This window comes from Somniosus microcephalus, chromosome 31 (genome assembly GCF_052327205.1).
Source record: "Somniosus microcephalus isolate GS21.2 chromosome 31, FLI_Smic_1.0, whole genome shotgun sequence".
NCBI classification, from domain to species: domain Eukaryota; kingdom Metazoa; phylum Chordata; class Chondrichthyes; order Squaliformes; family Somniosidae; genus Somniosus; species Somniosus microcephalus.
In genome coordinates, this window is record NC_141017.1 from 30,257,810 (window position 1) to 30,280,704 (window position 22,895).

The 22,895-nt window shown below is 48.1% G+C and overlaps 2 protein-coding genes across 4 annotated transcripts in view; one reads left to right on the forward strand and one right to left on the reverse strand.

Annotated features, from left to right (window-relative positions):
- The window catches only part of farsa (phenylalanyl-tRNA synthetase subunit alpha), a 41,509-nt gene extending 30,610 nt beyond the window's left edge, over positions 1 to 10,899 (forward strand). For all 3 annotated transcript variants that reach the window (XM_085971698.1, XM_085971696.1, XM_085971699.1), the window contains one exon: positions 9,760 to 10,899. In XM_085971698.1, the coding sequence (XP_085827824.1) occupies positions 9,760 to 9,865 (106 nt within the window). In that variant the 3' untranslated portion in view covers positions 9,866 to 10,899. The remainder of the gene's footprint in view (positions 1 to 9,759) is intronic.
- Positions 10,900 to 14,684: 3,785 nt separating this feature from the next.
- On the reverse strand, positions 14,685 to 22,472 carry LOC147097689 (small integral membrane protein 44-like). The gene is made up of 2 exons (XM_085971700.1): positions 21,780 to 22,472; positions 14,685 to 16,010 (listed from the first exon to the last, which is right to left on the reverse strand). The coding sequence occupies exons 1-2, from the start codon at positions 22,021 to 22,023 to the stop codon at positions 15,862 to 15,864; spliced, it is 393 nt and encodes a 130-aa protein (XP_085827826.1). The 5' UTR covers positions 22,024 to 22,472; the 3' UTR covers positions 14,685 to 15,861.
- Positions 22,473 to 22,895: the final 423 nt, after the last annotated feature.

Consider the following 22,895-nt stretch of genomic DNA (forward strand, 5'->3'; position numbering starts at 1 on the left):
GGGGGCACAGATTTAAAGTAATTGGAGGAAGGTTTAGAGGGGAAATGTCTTCACCCAGAGGGTTGTGGGGGTCTGGAACTCACTGCCTGAAGGGGTGGTAGAGGCAGGAACCCTAACCACATTTAAAAAGTACTTGGATGTGCACTTGGGATGCTGTAACCTGCAGGGCTACGGACCAAGAGCTGTGAAGTTGGATTAGGTGGGATAGCTCTTTGTTGGCCAGCGTGGACACGATGGGCTGAAATGGCCTCCTTCCGTACTGTAACTTTCTAATGATTCTATGATCCCAAAGCGGTTTACAGCCACTGAAATACTTTTTGAAGTGGTATTGAAAGACTCTGGGGAGAGAAACCAGCTGATGGGATTTAGCAGGTTTATTTCCGTACTCCACAAAACTGTTTTGAAGACACAAATTAGCACTTGTAGTAAAGTTGTTGGAGCCGAACCAGCATGATGGCCTTTCACGGCTGACTGTTAATCTGCAGCACTCTCCCGATGGTCCATCTGTTTAAGACGGCGAGTAACAAGATCAGCCCGGAATCCGGTTAGCCGATTATTGTTAGCAGTCAACCTCCTTCCTCCTCTGGTTCACAGCAACACGTTTCGGTAAACACGGGACACTTGCAGTGGAGTATACAGAACAGACTTTATTGATGCACAGTACAGGCGATCAGCCTTAACTGTATACAGAGAGTGGCCTTTTGGTTTCTCTATCTCTCGAGCCCCCCTGAAACCCTGTTGAAAACCATGATCCTTTTATACATCATATTTTGACTACATCACAGGAAAATGTCATAGATAAGACTGTATGACGTATCTATTCCCAAATCCTTTGAAAGTGCAATGAGACCTGGGTGTCCTTGTGCACCAGTCGCTGAAGGTAAGCATGCAGGTGCAGCAGGCGATTAAGAAGGCAAATGGTATGTTGGCCTTCATAGCGAGAGGGTTTGAGTACAGGAACAAGGATGTCTTGCTGCAGTTATACAGGGCCTTGGTGAGACCACACCTTGAGTATTGTGTGCAGTTTTGGTCGCCTTATCTGAGGAAGGATGTTCTTGCCATGGAGGGGGGTGCAGCGAAGATTCACCAGGCTGATACCTGGGATGGCAGGAATGACATATGAGGAGAGATTGGGTCGATTGGGCTTATATTCGCTGGAGTTTAGAAGAATGAGAGGGGATCTCATTGAAACTTATAAAATTCTAACAGGACTAGACAGACTAGATGCAGGAAGGATGTTCCCGATGGCGGGGGAGTCCAGAACCAGGGGTCACAGTCTAAGGATAAGGGGTAAGCCATTTAGGACTGAGATGAGGAGGAATTTCTTCACCCAGAGAGTGGTGAACCTGTGGAATTCTCTACCACAAGGCAGTTGAGGCCAATTCATTAAATATATTCAAGAAGGAGTTAGATATATTTCTTAAGGTTAAAGGGATATGGGGAGAAAGCAGGGACAGGGTACTGAGTTTGGATGATCAGCCGTGATCTCATTAAATGGCAGAACAGGCTCGAGGGGCCGAATGGCCTACTCCTGCTCCTATCTTCTATGTTTCTATGTAAACAGACTATTTGTGTAATCAGTTTGCAGTTGTTTACTTCAGAGCTACTTCCTCTAAACAAGACTTCCTGACGTAACAGTCCCTAAACCCTTTGAGGAAAAAGCCTCACCAACTGTTAGCTTTTCATACTGTGGCTAATGGATTCTCTACCCATATTTTATTACCCTAGAGTTGCACTTCATTACTAACACTTATTTCCTTACACACGCACTTTACATATCAGCCACGCTTTCTCCTCATGACACTTCAAAGTAATCCGGCTTGCATTGGGAAGCCTGTTGCTTCAAGACACCAAGCGGTTTGACTGTTGACCCTTAACTCCCCAAGACGACCAGCCTGCATCTCTCCAGTTGTCCAACAGTCCTAATTGTGGTGGTGGTGGTGGTGGTGGGGGCACTACAGTTAGTCTCTGCCCCCACCCCCGGGACAGGGATGGTAAAATTGGGCTGGGTTCCAGTTCCTGATTGTGACCCATGCTGAGGGGGGAAGTGTTTGTGTGGGCAGTCCCAGGTCCCCAAGCACCTAACTCGTGCTGCACCCGACTAGGGAGTGCTTGCTACTGACGTTGGATGCCTGAAACAAGGATGTGTTCCATTCCCACCGCTAGCCTCTCCTCGAGTACCAAATGCAGTAAGAAAATTCTCTAACCGTTTTAACAACCTGAATTACCCCATGTAAATGAGGCTGGGGAGTCTAGAACCAGGGGTCACAGTCTCTGAATAAGAGGTCGGCCATTTAGGACTAAGATGAGGAGAAATTTCTTCACTCAGAGGGTGGTGAATCTTTGGAATTCTCCGCCCCAGAGGGCTGTGGAGGCTCAGTTGTTGAGTATATTCAAGACAGAGATCGATAGATTTTTGGATATTAAGGGAACCAAGGGATATGGGGATCGTGCAGGAAGGTGGAGCTGAGGTAGAAGTTCAGCCATGATCTTATTGAATGGTGGAGCAGGCTCGAGGGGCCAAATGGCCGACTCCTGCTCCCAATTCTTCTGTTCTTATGAATGTACTTCTGTTCTGCTGTTTCTATTACTCAGTCAACAGAAAATGGTTTGGATCTGTTCAATTCCCATTCACCCAGCACTCAGAATCCTCCCACAGGTGCTGATGTACACAGTTTCCATTTGCACTCCTCAGTCCGATCATTACTTGTTTCGCATGACATGTTATTTAGTTGGCCTTCGCCTTGAACACACAACCCACTTAACACAGCACCTCTGTGTAAAACGCGATTGGATGAGGTTGTCAGCATCTAATCATCGTGCACATGACTGTACTGCAAACCTTCAGCACTCCGCTAATCCGCTTACTGCGTTGCCCTCGGCTGGATTCCACTGTGTAGCACCAGGCTTAAAGGCTATTTATCAACTAAATCCCAGCGATTTACTGCTGTCGTTTTCGGAGCATAAAGCACTAATTAAGAACCAGTCCCTGGACACGTAATCTCGTTTGCCTTTAGAATTACAGAAACAGGCCAACTGGTCGATGCCGGTGTTAATGCTCCACACGAGCCTCCTCCCACCCCTCTTCATCTCACCCTATAAACATATTCTGCTCCTTTCTCCCTCGTGTTTATCGAGCTTCCCCTTAAATACATCTACGCTATTCGCCTCAACTCCTCCTTGTAGCGAGTTCCACATTCTAACCACTCTTTGGGTAAAGAAGTTTCTCCTGAATTTTCTATTGGATTTATTAGTGATTCATCTTATATTTATGGCTCCTAATTTTGCTATGCCCACAAATAGAAATATCTTCTTTACGTCTACCCTATCAAATCCATTCGTATATATTAGGTAACATAAACCAGTTGTTGGTTTTGAACCTGTGTCTGGTAAGTTGCCATTTCAGTGATGCCAAGCTTCCAGGCCACTTGCCTTTAACATAAGAGATAGGAGCAGGAGTCGGCCATTTGGCCCCTTGAACCTGCGCCGCCATTTAATGAGATCACGGTTGATCTGATCTTGGGCTCAGCTCCATTTCCCTGCCCGCTCCCCATAACCCATCACTCCCTTATTGTTCAAAAATCTGTATCTCCACCTTGAATATACTCAATGACCCAGCTTCCACGGCTCTCTGGGGCAGAGAATTCCACAGATTCACGACCCTCAGAGAGAAGAAATTCCTCCTCATCTCAGTTTTAAATGGGCGACCTCTTATTCCGAAACAATGCCCCCCGTGTTCTAGATTCCCCCATGAGGGGAAACGTCCTCTCTGCATCTACCCTGTCGAGCCCCCTCAGTATCTTATGTTTCAATAAGATCACCTCTCATTCTTCTAAACTCCAATGAGTATCGGCCCAACCTGCTCAACCTTTCTTCATAAGTCAACCCCCTCATCTCCGGAATCAACCTAGTGAATCGTCTCTGAACTGCCTCCAATGTAAGTATATCCCTCCTTAAATAAGGAGACCAAAACTGTACGCAGTACTCAAGGTGTGGTCTCACCAATACCCTGTACAGTTGTAGCGGGACTTCCCTGCTTTTATACTCCAACCCCCTTGCAATAAAGGCCAACATTCCATTTGCCTTCCTGATTACCTGCATGCTAACTTTTTGTGGTTCGTGCACAAGGACCCCCAGGTCCCTCTGAACTGTAACATTTTGTAATCTCTCTCCGTTTAAATAATAATTTGCTTTTTTATTTTTCTTACCAAAGTGGATAGCCTCTCACTTTCCCACATTATACTCCATCTGCCAAATGTTTGCCCACTCACTTAGCTTGTCTATATCCCTTTGCAGGTTCTTTGTGTCCTCTGCACAACTTGCTTTCCCACCTATCTTTGTATCATCAGCAAATTTGGCTACAGTACACTCGGTCCCTTCATCCAAGTCATTAATATAGATTGTAAATAGTTGAGGCCCCAGCACCGATCCCTGTGGCACCCCACTAGTTACCGTTCACCAACCGGAAAATGACCCATTTATCCCAACTCTCTGTTTTCTGTTAGTTAGCCAATCCTCTATCCATGCTAATATACTACCCCCAACCCCGTGAGCTCTTATCTTTATTATGTGGCACCTTATCGAATGCCTTCTGGAAACCCAAATACACCACATCCACTGGCTCACCCTTATCCACCCTGCTCGTTACATCCGCAAAGAACTCCAGCAAATTTCCGGTTTTCTTTTGAGATGTGTAAATTTCCCTGGGCAGATGAGGTGCTCTCTGGCACGCTTAAACTGCTTTGAAAACTGATCTCATCTGTGCTGCGAAGGAGTCGAGCCTCTCGTACTTTTTCCCAATTATTTTGTCATCAGAAAGTAACTTTTAAAAAAAAGTACACCAAAAGCAAGCGGAGCACAGCCTCTGTGAAAGTGAATGTGCTCCCCCCAAGTGGGAAGATTATGGGGGGTGGGGTGGGGTGGGGGGGCGGCGGCGGCGCTGGAAGAGGAAGTGAATCGCCCCAAGTCAGCCAGTCAGTCAGTCAGCCAGCTCTCTCTGGGCAGTAGGGTTCCGCAACACCTGCCAAAGTACAGAGCAGAGATGTCCCGCCTGCATTGATCAGCAACTGGCTCAGAGAGGCGGTATGAGGTGGGTATCTGTTTGAACTCCCAGTTTCTATAAAGACTTGCATTTACGCCGTGCTTTCCATGATCTCAGGCCATCACAAAACGTTTTACAGCCAATGAAGTACTTTTTGAAATAACAACAGAAAACGCTGGAAAAACTCAGCAGGCCAGGGCAGCATCGGTGGAGAGAGAAACGGAGTCAACGTTTCAGGTCGATGATCTTTCGTCAGAACTGGGAAAAAGCAGGAAAAGGAATAGACCGTGAAGCAAGTTTAGGGGCTGGGAAAAGGGGGAGAGGATGAAAGAACAAAGGGGAAGGTCAGTGATAGGATAGAAAGCAGGAGAGATTAGGAGACATTGAGAGATAGTCAAGGCGAGACGAGATGGTAATGGGACAGGTTAAGGAACAAAGGATGGCTCTGGATGAAGTGTGAATGGCGCTGGCAGAGTGAGAGACAGCTGCCACGTGGGAGGGAAGAAAAAAGGCCAAACAAAACTGGATAAAAAAATAATAAAAAATGTGTGTGTATATTGTGATAGGGGCTGAGGTTATGATCTGAAATTGTTGAACTCTATGTTGAGTCCAGAGGGCTGTAAAGTGCCTAATCGAAAGATGAGGTGCTGTTCCTCGAGCTTACGCTGAGCTTCCGTGGAACAATGCAAGAGGCCGAGTACTTTTTGAAGTGTAGTCGCCCTTGTAATGTATAAACGTGGCAGCCAATTTTTGCACACAGCAAGCTCCCACAAACAGCAATGTGATAATGTTTTTAGTGATGTTGATTGAGGGAGCAATATTGGCCAGGGCAGATCTTTTACATCCACCCGAGAGGCCTCGGTTTAACGTCACATGTGAATGGTGGCTCCTCCGACAGTGCAGCACTCCACTGGGAGTGTCGGCCGAGATTATGTGCTCAAGTCTCTGGAGTGGGACTTGAACCCACAACCTTCTGACTCAGAGGTGAGAGTGTGACCCACTGAGCCACAGCTGACACCTGCGTGTAAGGATAAGAAAGAAAACCAAGGAAAGATGTGCTTTTTAGGAAGTCTGGTGAACAAAGTAGCGTTGCGGAGACATCAAATGTGTTCACGTCAGTAAGGAAAACTACAGTGGGGTGGAAGTCTTGTATAGTGTGCCTTCCCTCCCAGCTTTGCTCATAGAATGGCCACTTGATGTGATACTAGTGTGCCCGAACCCAGCAAGACATAATTTTGGGGGGAGGGGAGAGTTTTTTAAAATCAAAAATGACTGCAAGCAGATGAACCTTGGCCATAATCCCGCATCAGTTCAAACTCTGTGCAGCAGTGGAATTTTCTTTTCGAGAACTTTTTTTTTGCTTGAGCAATGACCTCCAGTCAAGGGCCAAGACGAGGCATCTCAAGTGACAATCCTGGGGAGATATTTTTAAACAGGTCCCCTTCATTGCCGCTATTCCGTTTGTTCAGTAAGACGTAGGCAGTGCCCGTCTGGCTTTAACTAATCGGCAGTTCCTGAACAGAGCTGGTGCCAAGAGGGGGGAGGGAGGAACATTAGGAAGTGGCCGAGAGCGAGAAGGACCTTGGGGACTACTCGCAGCCACTTTCAGCGGTCACTGGGCACCCGGTCCAAGTCTAAAGAACGTCCTCTGCTCAACTCCAAGCGCATTACATCAATGGCCCTTCTATTCCGTGTATAAATAGCGCAGATACATTCACCTGATTGTGTTTCCTACAGGGCAAGAAACCGCAGCTTTGTCCTGTAACTTTATAAGTGCTGACAGCAGCTTCAAATATGGGCCAGAATCGATCATCTTCTGTCCCCTGATCAGGAGGATTTACTTGGACAGTGAATTAAAAGCAGTTTGTCCTTAACTCCTTGTTGTCAACAAGCCAGTGTTGTCTGAACTGTCCCTCTCCTTCAAGCAAAAATGAATACCCAACAGAAATGCTGTGTAGTTACACATGAAGCATTCTAAAATCAAATGTATTCTATCCCATCTCTTCTGGCTTTCTTGATCTCCACACCACCCCCTGGATGGTTAGGTGGGCAGACGAGCTGTTCCCAAAGAACCAGTCCTCAGAAGATGCATAAATACCACTTGGGACGCCTTGCCTTTCGACCCCTTCCTGACTCGGGTGCAAGTGTATACAGGAAACTTTCTGGTATCCGGCACTGACGGGACCGAGCTGGTGCCGGTCGATCAACATTGCCGGAAAAACGAGCGCGAATGTTAAAACATACGGAGCTTCTGAGCTCCGTCTGAAGCAACAAACCCTGTTGCTTAGCAACAGCTTCAAAACAGTCGGTGCAGCTTGCAAGCGTCTCTGTAGCTAAGCAACAGCTTCAGCTAGACGCTTGCAGAGCCTGACTGGAGACAAAAAGCAACGAAAAGTTAAAAAAAACTTATCTGAACCGACTCCTGAATTTTGCCGGTGGATAGAGCATTCTGGATATTTAACCTCCGGTTAAACGAAAGTTTCCTGTATTTGGTTCAACCAGGCATAACCAACAAATGCTCCCATCGAATGCATTTAGCAAACCAGGAAGCTAATAAGCTCTATTTCACCCCCCCCCCCCCCACCACCTGTTCTGAGTTAAATTACCCACAGCACCAGCGGAGGTCATTGGCAAAAGAGCCACAGGGGAGATGAGATTTTTTTTGCCAGGGCAAGTTATGATGATCGGGAATGCGCTGCCTGAAAGGGTGGTGGAAGTAGATTCAATAGTAACTTTCAAAAGGGAATTGGCAAGGCAGTGGGGCTAACTAGGTCGTTCAAAGAGCTGGTACAGGTACGATGGGCTGAAGGCCCTCCTGTGCAGCAAGACTCCATGATTCGAGACACATTCTGTTCTTGCACAATATGATGTTCACTGAACAGTCTTCAGCGGCACTGAACTAATCTTTATCAACACCATGCTCCCCTGACTCAGAATATACTTTAAATATAGTTTCCATAAACAGCACACAAGTAGATTGTGTTGAGTTTGGTAGCTTCTGGTGTGGTCACCATCTGCTGGTAAACTCCTTGGTATTCACATGGAAGGATTCACCAGCGCGAATGTCTTTGTTGTGTGTTTCATTTAATCTGCAATTGACATCAGGGCTATGTGTAGTCAAGATTTTACATTTCTGCTTTAGAGAATTCCCAGCCCCCTTGCCTTTCTCCGTCTCCCCCACCCCATATCCCTTGCTTTGTCTGTATCCGCCCCCCACCCCCTCTCTGCTCCCCCACATCCCTGGCTTTTGTCTCCTTCCCCACCCCCCCCACCTCACATCCCTTGCCTTGTCTCTCGCCCCCTCCATGTCCCTTGCCTTTGTCCCGCCCCCTCCACGTCCCTTGCCTTTGTCCCGCCCCCTCCACATCCCTTGCCTTGTCTCTCGCCCCCTCCACGTCCCTTGCCTTGTCTCCCGCCCCCTCCACATCCCTTGCCTTGTCTCCCGCCCCCTCCACGTCCCTTGCCTTGTCTCCCGCCCCCTCCACATCCCTTGCCTTGTCTCTCGCCCCCTCCACGTCCCTTGCCTTGTCTCCCGCCCCCTCCACATCCCTTGCCTTGTCTCTCGCCCCCTCCACGTCCCTTGCCTTGTCTCCCGCCCCCTCCACATCCCTTGCCTTGTCTCCCGCCCCCTCCACGTCCCTTGCCTTGTCTCTCGCCCCCTCCACATCCCTTGCCTTGTCTCCCGCCCCCTCCACATCCCTTGCCTTGTCTCTCGCCCCCTCCACATCCCTTGCCTTGTCTCTCGCCCCCTCCACATCCCTTGCCTTGTCTCTCACCCCCTCCACGTCCCTTGCCTTGTCTCCTGCCCCCTCCACATCCCTTGCCTTGTCTCTCGCCCCCTCCACATCCCTTGCCTTGTCTCTCGCCCCCTCCACATCCCTTGCCTTGTCTCTCGACCCCTCCACATCCCTTGCCTTGTCTCTCGCCCCCCTCCACGTCCCTTGCCTTTGTCCCGCCCCCTCCACATCCCTTGCCTTGTCTCCCGCCCCCTCCACGTCCCTTGCCTTGTCTCTCGCCCCCTCCACGTCCCTTGCCTTGTCTCTCGCCCCCTCCACGTCCCTTGCCTTTGTCCCGCCCCCTCCACATCCCTTGCCTTGTCTCTCGCCCCCTCCACGTCCCTTGCCTTGTCTCTCGCCCCCTCCACGTCCCTTGCCTTGTCTCTCGCCCCCTCCACGTCCCTTGCCTTTGTCCCGCCCCCTCCACATCCCTTGCCTTGTCTCTCGCCCCCTCCACGTCCCTTGCCTTGTCTCTCGCCCCCTCCACATCCCTTGCCTTGTCTCTCGCCCCCTCCACATCCCTTGCCTTGTCTCCCGCCCCCTCCACATCCCTTGCCTTGTCTCCCGCCCCCTCCACATCCCTTGCCTTGTCTCCCGCCCCCTCCACATCCCTTGCCTTGTCTCTCGCCCTCTCCACGTCCCTTGCCTTGTCTCTCGCCCCCTCCACGTCCCTTGCCTTGTCTCTCGCCCCCTCCACATCCCTTGCCTTGTCTCTCGCCCCCTCCACATCCCTTGCCTTTGTCTCTCGCCCTCTCCACGTCCCTTGCCTTGTCTCTCGCCGCCTCCATGTCCCTTGCCTTGTCTCTCGCCCCCTCCACGTCCCTTGCCTTGTCTCTCGCCCCCTCCACATCCCTTGCCCCAGTCTCAATTGAAAACGACCAGGAAACACAAAATCCAAGATGGGTTTTAATTTTGCCGTGTGTTTAATTTATTGCTTCCCAGGCCGACCATGATCAAGTACGGCATCAACAACATCCGCGAGCTGGTGGGGCACCGGGTGAACCTGCAGATGGTGTACGACAGCCCAGTCTGCCGCCTGGACTCCTAGCATTCCGGCACGGATACAGCACAAATGGACTCTTGCTGAAGTGTGTGCTCGACACTTCTTTAGCCTGAAAAAAAAGGTTTCGCTTTATTTAAGTTTGGGGGTTGGGGGAAGGAAGAATAAAACAGCGTTTGGGCTTTGTAGCTCGGGCAGTAGTTTGCCATCATTGAGACGTGCCATTTTCACTGCCTCCGGAGCTCCTCATGCAAAATAGCCTTTCTCACATTCCGTTTTCCAGTTTAAGTTGATGTGTCTTAAGATGTTGCAGGAACCTGGGAAGCTTACACGTGGCTGTTGTAGAAATTTGTGAGACATCAACTTAAAATAGAAGTGGAGGCCAGAATTGTACTGCAGGTTAATCGGGGCTAAATGTTACCCTGTAATGTTTTGGGTGCTCCTTGAACTGATCTGATAAAGGGATCAATACAGGAAACTTTTTTTTATACGGGACCGACGTGGTGCCGGTTCATCAAAAAATCCGGATAACCGAGAGCTATAGTAAAAGATACGGAGCTGAGAGCTCCATATAAAGCAACAAACCCTGTTGCTTAGCAACAGGTGCAGAACAATGGCCACAAGTTCCAAGCGTCTCTGTAGCTTAGCAACAGCTGCAGCCACACCCAATTGCACAGCAACAGATCGAGGAAGGCAAGTAATATGAAGTAAAACTTACCTGAACCTACTCCTGAATTTTGCCGGTTAACTGAGATTTCCGGTTATTTAGGTGCAGGTAAATCGAAAGTTTCCTGTACTGGAACCATCAATTCCTCCCTGCCTAATTAGCAGTAAATAAAACCCAGTATGAAGCAAATGAAGTGGTGGTTTGGGTCATTGTGGAAACCCTCTTTGATGATTAATATGGCCCTGGTCTTGTGTTTTATACAGTGGTATCTTGGAAGGCTGTTACTGTAGCACACAACTCATTGTCACATGCTAAAATCTCCTGGTTCCTGAGGAGTATATTTATAACCGTTGTCTTATTTCAGAAAATTAAATGGGAACTGTAAATCTAAGGCAATAAATGAAGTAAAACTGAAGTGTATTCCATGGTGTTTCTCCTCTCGGTCGGTCAGCCCACCCTATCATCCCTTTTTTTAATTTTAAAAAATGTTTTTATTTAAAAGGTCAAAATCTACATTTGTGATTGGAATCAGTCCAGATTGGTCGTCTGCTAGCTCTCGATGCCACTCGAGGGGCTGTGATAGCCACGGGGAGATTATTGTTGGTATCCCAGGCTTGTCAGAAATCTTGTCGCTCTGCCAATTTGTTTGGGAGTGGCGGGGGAAATGGTGCGAGGCGCTGAAGGAAGGAGGAAGCCCTGAGTGGCCATTCACATGCAAACCTAGACATTGCTGGCAGACTGTCCAACCATGGAGGTTGCACATGATGCTATGCATACGCATGTGTACCCACGCATACACTTTCCAGAAGGGATCAGTACCTACCCGCCAAGCCCGGGGTTGCTGAAGTCGATTATAGTATCCCGCTGAGTCACCTTGGCTGAGTTGAGCTAACTCGCCGTTGATCGGGCGTCAGTCTAGTCTGTCTGGCTCAGCACCACATTTGGCCGCTGATATACCTATCAATTCGTCCAATAAAAGGCGACGAGTTAGGAACGTAACTAAAGGTTTTTATTGACTAAATAACAGAGCCCACCCTCGTGGGTGATCGGGTCCAACAAGGAGGAATACCAGCCAGTCGACTACCTTTATACCTGGGCAGGTAGGTGGAGCCATGGGCGGAGTCGGAGGTGGTCAGCCCAGGTATAACAGCGCGACAAGAGGCGACCTCGTATCGTGATACAACAGTGATAACGGTGATAACAATACAACAGTGATAACTATAGTGTAACGATAAAAGTGGTTTACCACAGCCGCCTAAGCCATTGGGGTGCTCACCTCACCAGTGATGAGCAGGATCAAATGCGTGATGCCGGTGGAATGTGCCAACTTCTAGAGCCTGAAATTGCTGCAGTTGTTGTTGCATATGACGGGAAAAGCTTATAATGGGATGTCTAGTTTGGCTCTCCATTTGCTAGCCTGCTGAGATGCCAAGTGGAGAAATGAGGTGCCTCCCGCAACAGGTCTCAGTGGGCAGTTTGATGCGATGTGTTCCATGGTCTGGGACCCCTGACCACTGTCGCACTTCGGGTCGTCCCTCATCTTCCACTGGTGGAGCCGGTGGCCGCATCGTCCGTGTCCTGTGCGGATTGGGTTGAGCGCCGCCCACTGTCTTCGAAGCCAGGGACCTCTGCTGCTGGGTCAGTGATGAGGTGTTAGTTCTTTATGTTGCGTGCGCCCCACGATTCCCTCCATCTGGCTAGTGGGTCGATATCACCTGAAACCATCATGCTGAAACCCTCATCCATGCCTGTGTTACCTCCAGACTTGACTATTCCAACGCACTCCTGGCTGGCCTCCCACATTCCACCCTACGTAAACTTGAGGTCATCCAAAACTGTGCTTCCCGTGTCCTAACTCGCACCAAGTTCCGACCGCCCATCTCCCCTGTGCTCGCTGACCTACGTTGGCTCCCGGTTAAGCAGCGCCTCGATTTCAAAATTCTCATCCTTGTTTTCAAATCCCTCCATGGTCTCGCCCCTCCCTATCTCCGTAATCTCCTTCAGCCCCACAATCCCCGGGATATCTGCGCTCCTCTAATTCTGCCCTCTTGAGGATCCCTGATTATAATCACTCCACCATTGGTGGTCGTGCCTTCTGTTGCCTGGGCCCTCAGCTCTTGAATTCCCTGCCTAAACCTCTCCACCTCGCTACCTCTCTCTCCTCCTTTTAAGACGCTCCTTAAAATCTACCTCTTTGACCAAGCTTTTGGTCACCTGCCCTAATTTATCCTTATGTGGCTCGGTGTCAAATTTTTTGTCTTAAAATACTCCTGTGTAGCGCCTGGGATGTTTTACCAAGTTAAAGGCTCTATAGAAATACAAGTTGTTGTTGCGTGAATATTGTCTGCTGTTTCCCAGAATGGCCAGCGCGTTTTGATGTGCTTTCTGCAGTGAAGTGCCTACATGACCAGTCTCGTACATTCCATGGGTTATCGCACTCGACCAAGCTTTGCCCTCGCGCTGAGGCACCAGTTCTCAAAACACTTGCTAACGGTTGACGTGCTGTGGATGCTCTGTTCACAGCAAGAGTGCTGTCTATTGGCCACCTCCTCTGTTGGCGGGGGGGGGGGGGGTGGGTGGAAATTGCTCTCCCCACCTGCTCCACACTCCAGGGAACCAACCCCCGGAGGGCAGGATCAAAGGCGCGATTCAGGCGGCTTGGGACGCCATTTACCGCAGAGGTCCCCGTTAATTGTGTGGCTTTCACGGGTCTAGGCATGGGAGCGGACCGAGCAGCAAACTTGCCACCTGCGGGGCCGCCCTCGAATGGTCACCCTCCCATTGATTGGGACAGTTGGCAATCATCCACCCATGCCAGCTGGGGTGAGAGTGCACTGTAGGAAGAGGAGGCGCTGCAATCCGAATAACTATGGTTGGCTGAAATCGAGGACTCCCACGCTGCAAAATTTTACACTTGGGACTGTTCAAGACTGAGCATCGATGTACATGTTTTTTTCTTTGTAGAAACATAGAAGATAGGAGCAGGAGTAGGCCATTCGGCCCCTCGAGCCTGCTCCGCCATTCAATGCGATCATGGCCTCTACTGCCTTCTGTGGTAGAGAATTCCACAAGTTCACCACTCTCTGGGTGAAGAAATTTCTCATTTCAGTCCTAAATGGCTTACCCCTTATCCTTAGACTGTGACCCCTGGTTCTGGACTCCCCGACCATCGGGAACATCCTTCCTGCATCTAGTCTGTCCAGGCCTAACAGAATTTTATAGGGTTCGATGAGATCCCCTCTCAATCTTCTAAATTCCAGTGAGTATAAGCCCAATCGATACAATCTCTCCTCATATGTCATTCCTGCCATCCCAGGTATCAGCCTGGTGAATCTTCGCTGCACTCCTTCCATGGCAAGAACATCCTTCCTCAGATAGGTGACCAAAACTGCACACAATACTCAAGGTGCGGTCTCACCAAGGCCCTGTACAACTAGTCATAGAGTCATAGAGTAATACAGCACGGATAGAGGCCCTTCGGCCCATCGTGTCCGCGCCGGCCATCAAGCCCTGTCTAATCTAATCCCATATTCCAGCATTTGGTCCGTAGCCTTGTATGCTATGGCATTTCAAGTGCTCATCCAAATGCTTCTTAAATGTTGTGAGGGTTTCTGCCTCCACAACCCTTTCAGGCAGTGAGTTCCAGACTCCAACCACCCTCTGGGTGAAAAAGTTCTTTCTCAAATCCCCTCTAAACCTCCCGCCCTTTACCTTGAATCTATGCCCCCTAGTTATTGACCCCTCTACTAAGGGAAAAAGCTCCTCAGCATCCATCCTATCTATGCCCCTCATAATTTTGTACACCTCAATCATGTCCCCCCTCAGCCTCCTCTGCTCCAAGGAAAACAAACCCAATCTGCCCAGTCTCTCTGCAGCAAGACGTCCTTGCGCCTGTACTCGAACCCTCTTGCTACGAAGGCCAACATACCATTTGCCTTCTTAACCGCCTGCTGCACCTGCATGCTTACCTTCAGCGACTGGTGCACAAGAACACCCAGGTCTTGTTGCACTCCCCCTTCTCCCAACCTATTGCCATTCAAATAATATTCTGCCTTCCTGTTTTTGCCACCAAAGTGGATAACCTCACATTTATCCACATTATAGTGCATTTGCCATGTTTCTGCCCAATCACCCAACTGAATTTTATAAGTTTCAATGACATTGAATCTATACAGACTGATATACAGCATAAGTATTGCAGAGCAAGAATGTTTAATAAAGGACATCTCTGGGAATGTGAACAAGTGCATCTCGGAAGATGTCTCCAGGATGTCCATACATAATCGCAACAGTCGGGAAGGGCAGCTCGCGGTAAGTAGGAATTCGCAGGATGTTGTGCCACACTAAATCACGCGTCCAAGTTTATGAGGGGTTTCAGCAGTTTTTTAAGTACAGCTTCCCTTTACCAGCATAATCCAGTGACAAATCATCGCCTTTTTCACGCTGCACTGAGTGCCGCCGGTTGAGTTGCATTGAGACTCCCCGATTAATGTCCGCGCTGTACGTGGAAACGGCTCAAATTTCAAACACAAAAACCTAGAACATTTGCGTGAAGCAAACGGAATTTACCGGTAATTCAGATGTTCAGGGGGTGTGCTAGTGTTGAGGGTAGGTGCACAGACAGTAGCAGCGAGAAATGATCCCAAGTGTGAAAGGGATGAGCCTGCGAGGAAAGATTAATGCTAATCTCTTGTCTTCACTCGAGGCTGCAATCAAAGGGAAACCTTGCTGAAGTATATAAAATATTATTTAAATTCTGAATATTACTTTTAAATAAGGCAGAATATTAGAACCAATGGTTTTAAGTATAAACTAGTGAAAAATAAATGTAGAAAGAACTGCTTCATACAAAGGGTAATAAATATCTGGAATAGTCGGGCAGGCAGGGAAGTAGAGACACGGACTGTAGGGACATTCAAAACACAGTTGGATTCTAGCCTGACGGGTATTGGAGGGTAAATTCGTCCGATAATGCTCCTGTGAAGCACCTTGGGACGTTGTACGACATCAATGCAAGTTGTTGAGCGGCCTTTCTTTATCCTTGACTTCTTATCAGTTTATTCACAAGTGTGTTGGCCAGAAGTTGTGTGTATAATGGTTACTGTCATTTCCTGCCTCTCTCTTTATTTATATATACATATTCAATTATTTATTTGGCTTCTGCTAGCTCGGGAAATGCATTAAGGATTTATATATTCCGTGGAGTGAAAATGTTGCAAGCGAATTTGACCAATTTTTGTTGGCAAATTATCAGCTACAATAAAACCGCTCAGCTGTTGCAGTTTGATAGGTTCGGTTGGTATTAATGATGGGATGAGTCCTTTGCTGTTCGTCGTCTCCTTCAGTGAATCCATCCCCCGTATTCCCGTTGCTAAAGTCATGTCTCCTGCGGTAGATGCAGAGTCTCCTCTTCTGGGATGTGGACTTCCTGCTGGTCCTGGAACGGGTACAAGGGCGTTGCAGGTGTGATGCACTTCAGGTCACCGCCAGTCCCACTTTCCTGCTCCTTCGGGCCAAATATGCAATCTATCGGGTGGGGGGCAGGGGGGGGAAAAACATTTGAAATGAATACAACTTACTTAAAGCGGATGTGTATTCTACAAATGAATCACTTGGAATTATAGAATGATATAGCTAAGAACGTAAGAAATAAGAGCAGGAGTAGGCCATTCGGCCCCTCGAGCCTGCTCCGTCATTCAATAAGATCATGGCTGATCTGATCTTGGCCTCAACTCCACTTCCCTGCCCGCTCGCTCCCCGTAACCCTTGATTACCCTGTTTTTCACAAGTCTAGCTCCGCCTTGAATATATTCACTGACTCCGCCTCCACAGCTCTCTGGGGGAGAGAATTCCAAAGATTCACGACCCTCTGAGAGAAGAAATTCCTCCTCATCTCCGTTTTAAATGGGCGACCCTTTATTCTGAAACTATGCCCCCTGGTTCTAGATTCCCCCACAAGGTGAAACATCCTCCCTACATCTACCCTGTCGAGCCCCCTCAGAATCTTATGTTTCAATAAGATTACAGGAAACTTTCTGGTATCCGGCACTGACGGGACCGAGCTGGTGCCGTACCATCAAAACTGCCGTAGAAACCAGCGCTAATGTTAAAACATACGGAGCTTTTGAGCTCAGTGTGAATCAACAAACCCTGTTGCTTAGCAACAGCTTCAAAACAGTCGGCCGCAGCTTTAAAAGCGTCTCTGTAGCTAAGCAACAGCTTCAGCTAGACCTTGCAGAGCCTGACTGGGAAAAAAAAAGCAACGAGAAGTAAAAAAAACTTATAGGAAACGGCTCCTGAATTTTGCCGGTAGATAGAGCTTTCCGGACATTTAACCTCCGGTTAAACGAAAGTTTCCTGTACCTCTCATTCTTCTAAACTCAGTGAGTATAGGCTCAACCATTCCTCATAAGACAACCCCTTCAACTCAGGGATCAACCTAGTGAACCTTCTCTGAACTGCCTCCAATGCAAGTATATCCTTCCTTAAATAAGGAGACCAAAACTGTACACAGTACTCCTGGTGTGGTCTCACCAATGCCCTGTACAGTTGTAGCAAGACTTCCCTGCTTTTATACTCCCTCCCCCTTGCAATAAAGGCCATTGGCCCATCATGCCTGTGACAGCTCTTTGGTAGAACTATCCAATTAGTCCCATTCCGAGAAATAGTAGATGCATTGCTGGTAATCTTCCCAAATTCTATAGACTCTGGAACAGTTCCCATGGATTGGAGGATTGCTAACGTAACCCCACTATTTAAACAAGGTGGTAGAGAGAAAACGGGGAATTATAGACCGGTAAGTCTGACATCGGTAGTGGGGAAAATGCTAGAGTCCATTATAAAAGATGTAATAGCAGAGCACTTGGAAAACAGTGACAGGATCAGACAAAGTCAACATGGATTTACAAAAGGTAAATCATGCTTGACTAATCTGGAATTTTTTGAGGATGTAACTGGTAGAATAGATGAGGGAGAACCAGTGGATGTGGTGTATTTGGACTTTCAGAAGGCTTTCGATAAGGTCCCGCATAAGAGATTAGCATGCAAAGTTAAAGCACACAGGATTGGGGGTAAGGTACTGTCTTGGATAGAGAACTGGTTGGCAGACAGGAAACAAAGAGTTGGAATAAACGTTTTTTTTTCCGAGTGGCAGGCAGTGACTAATGGGGTACCGCAGGGATCGGTGCTTGGACCCCAGCTATTCACAATATATATAAATGATCTAGATGAGGGAACTAGATGTAATATCTCCAAATTTGCAGATGACACAAAGCTGGGCGGGCGTGAGGAGGATGTAGAGAAGCTCCAGTATGATTTGGACAGGTTGGGTGATTGGGCAGATGCATGGCAAATGCAGTATAATGTGGATAAATGCGAGGTTATCCACTTCGGTGGCAAAAACAGGAAGACAGATTATTATCTGAACGGCAATAGATTGGGAAAAGGGGAAGTGCAATGAGACCTGGGTGTCCTTGTGCACCAGTCGCTGAAGGTAAGCATGCAAGTGCAGCAGGTGGTTAAGAAGGCAAATGGTATGTTGGCCTTCGTAGCGAGAGGATTCGAGTACAGGAGCAAGGATGTCTTGCTGCAGTTGTATAGGGCCTTGGTGAGACCACACCTTGAGTATTGTGTGCAGTTTTGGTCACCTTATCTGAAGAAGGATGTTCTTGCCATGGAGAGAGTGCAGTGAAGATTCACCAGACTGATAGCTGGGATGGCAGGAATGACATATGAGGAGAGATTGGGTCGATTAGGCTTATATTCGCTAGAGTTTAGAAGAATGAGAGGGGAGCTCATTGAAACTTATAAAATTCTAACAGGACTAGATGCAGGAAGGATGTTCCCGATGGCGGGCGAGTCCAGAACCAGGGGTCACATTCTAAGGATAAGGGGTAAGTCATTTAGGACTGAGATGAGGAGGAATTTCTTCACCCAGAGAGTGGTGAACCTGTGGAATTCTCTACCAGAGAAGGCAGTGGAGGCCAATTCATTAAATATATTCAAGAAGGAGTTAGATATATTTCTTAAGGCTAAAGGGATCAAGGGATATGGGGAGAAAGCAGGGACAGGGTACTGAATTTGGATGATCAGTCATGATCTCATTAAATGGCGGAACAGGCCCGAGGGGCCGAATGGCCTACTCCTGCTCCCATCTTCTATGTTTCTGTTTCCCCTGCCCTTTCCCCATATCCCTCCATATTTTTCCTCTTCAAGTATTTATCCAATTCGCTATTGAATCTGCTTCCACCACCCTTTCAAGCAGTGTATTCACAACAACTTTCTGCATAAAAATGTTCTCATCTCCTTTCTACCCCACCTCTGGTTCTTTTGCCAATTATCTTAAACCTGTGTCCCCTGGTTACTGACCCTCCTACCAGTGGAAATATTTTTACTATCAAAACCCTTCATAATTTTCAACACCTTAACCTTCTCTGCTGTAAGGAGAACAACCCCAGTTTCTTCAGTCTCTCCACATAACTGAAGTCCCTCATCCCTGGTACCATTTCTAGTACAGAAAACTCTTTATTATCCGGCACCGACGGGACCGGCGTGGTGCCGGTTTATCAAAAAGTCCGGATTACGGAGAGGTATAGTTAAAAGGTACGAGAGCCCTGTACACAGCAACAAATCCAGGCTTCCCTGTTGCTTAGCAACATGTGCAGGAACTCCGGCCGCAGACCAAGCGTCCCTGTTGCTTAGCAACAAGTGCACGAACCCCAGTTACATAGCCACAGATCCAGGAACGGCCACTAATATGAAGTAAAACTTACCTGAACCTACTCCTGAATTTTGCCAGTTAACAGAGATTTCCGGTTATTTAGGTGCCAGTAAATCGAGAGTTTCCTGTAAATCTCCTCTGCTGCCAGTGGTGCACAAAGAGGTCCCACCAACACCTCGGGGCAACTAAGGATGGACAATCAATGCGGCCTTTGCCAGCATCGCCCCCATCCCAATTTGCTGGGATCTTCCTTACTTACAGATTGACCAGTCTGAGCCTGGTCATCCGATAATTAAAAGTTCGGATAACATTAATTACAGCGTATATTTCCTTTTCAATTCTGAAGATTCAGAATTTGCCCATCGCATTGCAGTTGGATAGCTAGATATCCGAAATAGCGCATCACATTGAAATAAATCACATTTTGCTGCTGTCAGGCCATTTAGGAGCGAAGGTTTTATAAGATAAAATAATTCAATGCAGCTGATCTCCCGTGGAGTTGCTCAGGCCAAGTCTGAGGCAGCACCGCCCTATAACCGCTGGAGCGCTGTGCCATGTGACGCACGGATGTATTATTCTGCTGCTCGGGTGGCGCTGTGTGTAATTGGGGTGTCCCTTTTTAAGACCATAACATCTGATTAATGTAAACCGGCACATCCTAAGGTCAATTAGCGACTAACTGCTCTTGAGTTCTGATCAATGCTAACTGGGATTAGCAAGTGTTGTGTGTGTGTGTTTGTGCATGTATGTAATCACTTAGTGTGGTCCCTGTGCAGTGCAAACAATACATTTGCACAACGAGCGTCATTTTATTGCTCAAACGTAATACTGAATGATAACAGGCTCCCAACGGCGAGGTGATTAAGCCCCCACTTCTATTAAACGGACTGTGATCTGGGACGCTTTTAGTTTGAACATGGATTAAGTACTGGTCAGCCAAGCTCCTTGATAAGTATGCTGCTATTAAAAGCGAGCAGCCTGTTGACTGAATAATCCTGCTCAGCAGATCATCCTTCTAAAGTAATATTCCCCCTCCCCTCCCCCTGGGTAAATGCGCTCCCCCCCCACCCCAGTGTGTTGCAGTGCAGGGGCCTGGAGCGCCAAGAGTTCAGTTAATCCATGGTCCTTTCTGCGTTAGATGACCGCAACCATTGCTGATCTCTCCTAGCACTGCTCAGAGCAGTAGGCCTCTACTTGAGTTCAGGATGTGCCTACTTACATTTACTTGGTCTTAAAAAAGGTTAGCTTAGGGACTGATGGATACATGCATGTTCCCCCGTCTGATTCTGTGCTGTAGGGACCGGGGAGGGGTCCTCTGGTTCGATTGCCTGGTCTCTGCTGAGGCAGTGGTAGGTAAGGCACCATTGGCCACAGCCTCCTGGGGCTAGGGAAGTGGGTTGTGTTCGAGTCAGGACAGCAAGTTGGAACAGGAGCGGGCTCCAACTGTGATGGTCCCCATGGTCAAGTAGCCTGCCGATTTATTCAAAGTCTAGAAGTTTGGATGAGACTAGCCCCACCCACCCCCCCGTGCAACTGTACCTCAGCAAGGGTCACACCTTCAGGAGACAATTCGAACCAAATATTGAAGTCACATTCTCTATTGACTCTGTCCTCAGTGACCAAACGTCAACTGAAAGTGATATCTGCATTGTGCTTAAGCAGGCACCCTTTGCTTTCTCTGCCTGTTACTCCCAAAGTGTCTCCCTGCTCTCAGCTCCTCACAAGACCCATCTTAATTTATAATCTGTCGTCCATTGGGTTTTGTCCGGACGGTGTGAGGAGCCTAGCTCGGAGTTACTGAGCCCAGCAGATTGAGGGAGCTGTATCAGTAACAGATACAGCCGTTAATCCGGGGGGCTTACTGATCACATCAGCAAAATCGGGGATCCCCAGTCGACTAGGCTGATTAAGTCTACAAAGCAGATTTGGTTTCGAGCAAGGAAATCAAACTTGCACACGCTGGGTTACAAATAGTTAAGTACTTGGATTTTTACAGCTCCTCATGTCAATACAGTGACTCGCTTTTTTGGGGTGTATGAACTGTTTCCTCTGTAGGCAAACACGGCAGTGATCTTGTGCAGTAATGAAATAACGGGCAGGTTAATATGTGTTTTTGGTGGTGGTTGAGGGAACAGTGTTAGCCAGGGCACCAGCGAAGACCACCTTGCTCTTCAAAACAGTACCGCAAGACCTTTTTTTAAGGTCTACCTGAGCAGACAGATGGGACCTCAGTTTAACACCTCATCCACCACCTCTGACACTGCAGCAGTCCCTCGGTCCTGCGCTGGAGTCTCAGACCGTGGCGGAGAGCGATTAGAAAGGAGAGAGTTAAACAGACTGACGATCACTCTTTGACTTCAATCCCTTAGTTGATTTTAGGGGATTCAATGCTTAATATTCAGTTAAAAGACACTCTACACTATGCTGAAACAAACTTACAAAGGAAATTCATCTTCACCATTTGTCTCCTTGACTCTCCTCCCCGCCCCCCCACCCCCGCTAATAACTTAAAGTTGCAAGTGCAAAGAACACATCACCCACCCAACCTTAAATGGCGAAGGTTGATAGGAACTCACCTGCAACGTCGTGTGCAAGATCTTTAATGAAATGCCCCACGATGGCATAAGCCACAGCCACCACCACCAGGGCGGCCATGAGTAGGTAGAGCACCGCCTTGGGCAAAGGGATCAGCTCTCTCTGCGGGGGTTTATAGTCATTGTAGAGCACATTGCCGGAAGAGAGCGAGTACTGAAACGCATGGCCCAGTGCGCCTGTAAAGTTGGTAGCGTTGCCTGCCAGCAGCGTCGACTCTTGGTCCATGGCTGAAAATTGGTCGAGACGTCGATTTGAATTTGCAACAGAGAGCCGCGGGTGTTTTGGTTTCAAAATGCTGCAAGTGGGATGTGGGAAGTAAAATGATCCCTGATCCCAGATGCCGAAGCGCGCAGCCGAGCTCGTTTTACAAGGTGAAGATTTGTGCGCGGTTTGCTTGGATCCCGCCTTGCTTCATATTTTTGGTAGCGAGATGAAAAGGCTAAGTCCCCCTCCTGGGCATATTCAGCCACTGGGTAAGCAAGTCCTCTCAGATGCTCAATGACGAGTCTGTGTTCTGAGCGGTCTGCTGTTCAGGAGCATTCCTCTGACTCTTGCAGGCTGTGTAATGACTGGCTGTCCTCTGATAGCTGGAGCTGATGATTTCCCCAGGTCCCTCCCAGTGAAAGGGATTTAAGAACTCAGGAGCTTATTAATGCTTGCCAAGGCTAGGTGCCCCCCCCCCCCCCCCCCCTTGCTGAGGTTGCCATTGGCTGTTTACCAGCTAATCACCTCGATCAAGGATGGTTCCCTTTTTATCCTTTTTGGATTGTATGGAAAGAGGGAGGGAGGGAGAAAAAAGAAAGACAAATAGAAAGGGAGATAAAGAAATAAGACCAGAAATTAGAAACATTGAACAGAAAATGAGGGATTAAGTGGAGAGGGGGGGAAAAAAAAGAGGATAATTGCACGTAATAAGAAACAGAAAGCAAGAGAGATAGTGAGAAAGCAGGGAAAGTGAAATAGAAAAAGAGACAGAAAGAGGAGACGGCGGTGGAACAAAATAATCAGAAAGAAGCTACATAAAGGAAAGTAAATGAAACACATTTATTTGAAGCAAGAAAGGTGTTTCTTCTATCCTTCTCCAGTTTTTCTCCTGC

Bases quoted from the DNA above. Each gene is read 5' to 3' on its own strand.
- LOC147097689 (XM_085971700.1), bottom strand. From the start codon at position 22,023: ATGGACCAAGAGTCGACGCTGCTGGCAGGCAACGCTACCAACTTTACA. The intron at 16,011-21,779 runs GTGAGTTCCTAT...CCCACCCGATAG, and splicing joins TCTTGCACACGACGTTGCAG to ATTGCATATTTGGCCCGAAG.